The sequence below is a fragment of the Frankliniella occidentalis genome, unplaced genomic scaffold, assembly GCF_000697945.3.
Source record: "Frankliniella occidentalis isolate FOCC.00 unplaced genomic scaffold, Focc_3.1 Scaffold107, whole genome shotgun sequence".
NCBI lineage: Eukaryota > Metazoa > Arthropoda > Insecta > Thysanoptera > Thripidae > Frankliniella > Frankliniella occidentalis.
This window is the reverse complement of record NW_026267236.1, coordinates 398,263-400,842: the sequence shown is the minus strand read 5'-3', so window position 1 is coordinate 400,842 and position 2,580 is coordinate 398,263. Positions and strand designations below refer to the sequence as shown.

Sequence of the window (2,580 nt, the reverse complement as noted above, 5' to 3'; positions counted from 1 at the left end):
TCTCTCTCTCTCTCTCTCTCTCTCTCTCTCTCTCTCTCTCGCCTCTCGCTTCTCCTCGTACACATACCCGCACACGAGCACAGTCACCAGCAGCAGGCAGTGTGTTGTCCTGACGCAGTGGTGCGCTCCGCTGGGCCTGCGCCTGGGGGCCTCCGACCGGGCGCGCGGGGACCCTCCTCGGCCCACACGGGGGGCTGCGCGGCTGCGGGGCACGAGTCAAAATGCTAAGCGATACCACTGAGCAGACAAGTGGCTGTACACAGACGACAGACAGACAGACACACATACACACAGACAGCAGGGAGGAGGAAGACAGAGACTTTTGAACGGAAACGGACTGAGCAGCAGCAGCAGCCCTTTGATCTGGGAGGCGCTGGACCAGAGGCCTGCGGTGCCGCGGCCCAATATGCGCAAAGGGCGGGAAGCGGCCGCGCTCTGAGATACGTTAAGGGCCCGCGCCCAGACTGACTTGGCGCAGCGGCGGGCGGGGCGGGCGGAGAGCTTTAAGATGATCGCCGCAGGCTACGCCTCCCCGCCGTTACCGCCGCATACATCCCGAGATCCTTTGACACAAAGTCAAACTGCATCGGCAGGGCAGGGGTTGTTGACTCGCGCGGCCTTCTGCTCGCGAGCCTGCTCGTTGCCGACGACTGTCTCCTCGACTCGCGCCGGCACAGCTGATCGCGGTGCCCCTTTGCCTTGCAGCCGCCCCTGCCCGGCAGCCTGTTCCTTCTTTCTTTTCCTTGGTCCGTCAGCCTCCCCTGTTCGCCTCTCACCTCTTTGTCCCCCGACCCCTTCCCCGTGCCTACCTTGTGCCAGCCTCCTGCCTGAGCGGTAGACCATTTCTGTGGGAGATTAATCGGGCACGATTATTCTTGCTGTGTATATGCGCATCAAACCGATTAAAACTCTTGCGGCAAGCAGGGCGGGCGAGAGAGGAAAGGGGAGGGGTGACCGGATTGGGGGGAAGCGGCGCAGAGGGGATGGAGGACAGGGGACCGGGCAAAGGGGAGGAGGACAAGGTCCGTCGCGGATGAAATTGGGAGCTCGCCTCCTCGGTCGACTGGAGCTCGCAGGCAGTCGGTCAGTTTTCTCTCACGCGCGACAACGACGACAAACCCGTCCTCCCCGCGATTAATAATCTTCATATGTGGGCCGGGGAGCATTTCTTTTTAGCCTGTTTCTTTTGAACCGTGTCAACGCGCTCTGCAGAGACAGCAGTGCGCTCTGCGCGTGTGTAATTATTGCGTTACTGCTGCTGCTGCTCCGCGGCCCGGCGGTTATTTCATTACTGCGAGAGGGAAGGTGAGGGGAGGGGAGGGGAGGGGTGAAGTCACCCCCCACCCCCTCCCCACATACACTCACACAAAGGTGGTTGTGATGATTGGCGATACTCCGCGCCGCCCGTTAGCGGCCCATCCCCCCGCGCCAGGGCGAATCTCTCTGGGGGCGCGGGGTATGTCCGCGCGAGGCCCCCGCTCATCCCTCCCGACTCCCTCCTGCGGCGCATCGTGCGAAATGGGATCAAAAGCTACTGATGCTGCGACAGGAAGAGGCAAGGCAAGGCGGCGAAAGTAATGTGGTGTGGTGTTTTGGCGCGTTAACCGAAGAAATGGCGTTCTCACGGCGCCGCGAGAGGAATGGGGGGAATACGAGGGATGGTCGCGCCGCTTTTGTGCCCAAAAGGTCATTCCCGGGCACCCGGGGCAAGTGCCGGCCGGCCGGGGTGGGGCGCGGCGGGGAGGTAGTTTTGTCATGAATCAGCTCATCAGGGCCGGCCTAAAGGCTGGCCTATAGGCTGGCCGGGAGGGCGGGCGGCGTCCGCTGAGTTACGGCCACGAGTGTGATTGGTGGCGCACAAATCACACTCCTCGCGATGTGTCTTTGCGGCAGCCCCCGCAGGCCGCGCCTCCGGCGGGCCGCAGCACGATGCGCGGGGGGCGCGCTCGCGCCAGGCCGTGCCATAAATGGGGCTTTCAAAACGACTTTCCGCCGCGTGTGGCCGGCGCGCCCCGCCGCGGGGCAAGTGGAGCAGCAGAGAGCGCTTTTGGAGCCCACGGGCCCCCCTTCCTCCTCCTCCTTCCCCCGCACACCATTCCGCCATAGCCTCGCGCGGAAACGCCCAAATGTTACAATGCCAGGGCCATTAAAGTCCCGTGTCGACAATTTATAATCCTAATAATAATGCTACTAAAGTATTTATGCAGTTTTGCGAGACAACAAATCTCTGTCATTTCTCTCTTATCTTTAACGTTCAAATGGTGAACAGTGCCAGACGAAGCCAAAGCAAAAGACTGAAATAAATAAAGCCTCCTTTCTGTTCTTTTTCTGTTGCCGCGCAGCCTGCCTCGGCACACTTCTTTGCCTATGGACGAAAGGCCTGTTCTCCAAAGAATCGAACTCACTTGTATGGTTTTCTCTTCCTCAGGTTTCCCCGCCGCCATGGAGGTGAAGGTGGAAGCGCAGAACAACAGCGGCCCTCAGAAGTGCGCCGGCTGCGGCAAGATCATCACAGAAAGGTAAGCAACATGGTACCCATGACACTCTTCCTGCTGTCCTGAGCCATCTTCTTGTCTCCTG

The 2,580-nt window shown here is 60.5% G+C and overlaps 1 protein-coding gene across 1 annotated transcript in view; it reads left to right on the top strand.

The window, feature by feature from the left end:
* LOC113203159 (LIM domain only protein 3-like) overlaps positions 1-2,580 on the top strand; it is a 29,982-nt gene that overhangs the window by 12,920 nt on the left and 14,482 nt on the right. Inside the window, exon 2 of the mRNA XM_026417694.2 lies at positions 2,429-2,519. Coding sequence (XP_026273479.2) covers positions 2,443-2,519 — 77 coding nt within the window. The 5' untranslated portion in view covers positions 2,429-2,442. The remainder of the gene's footprint in view (positions 1-2,428; positions 2,520-2,580) is intronic.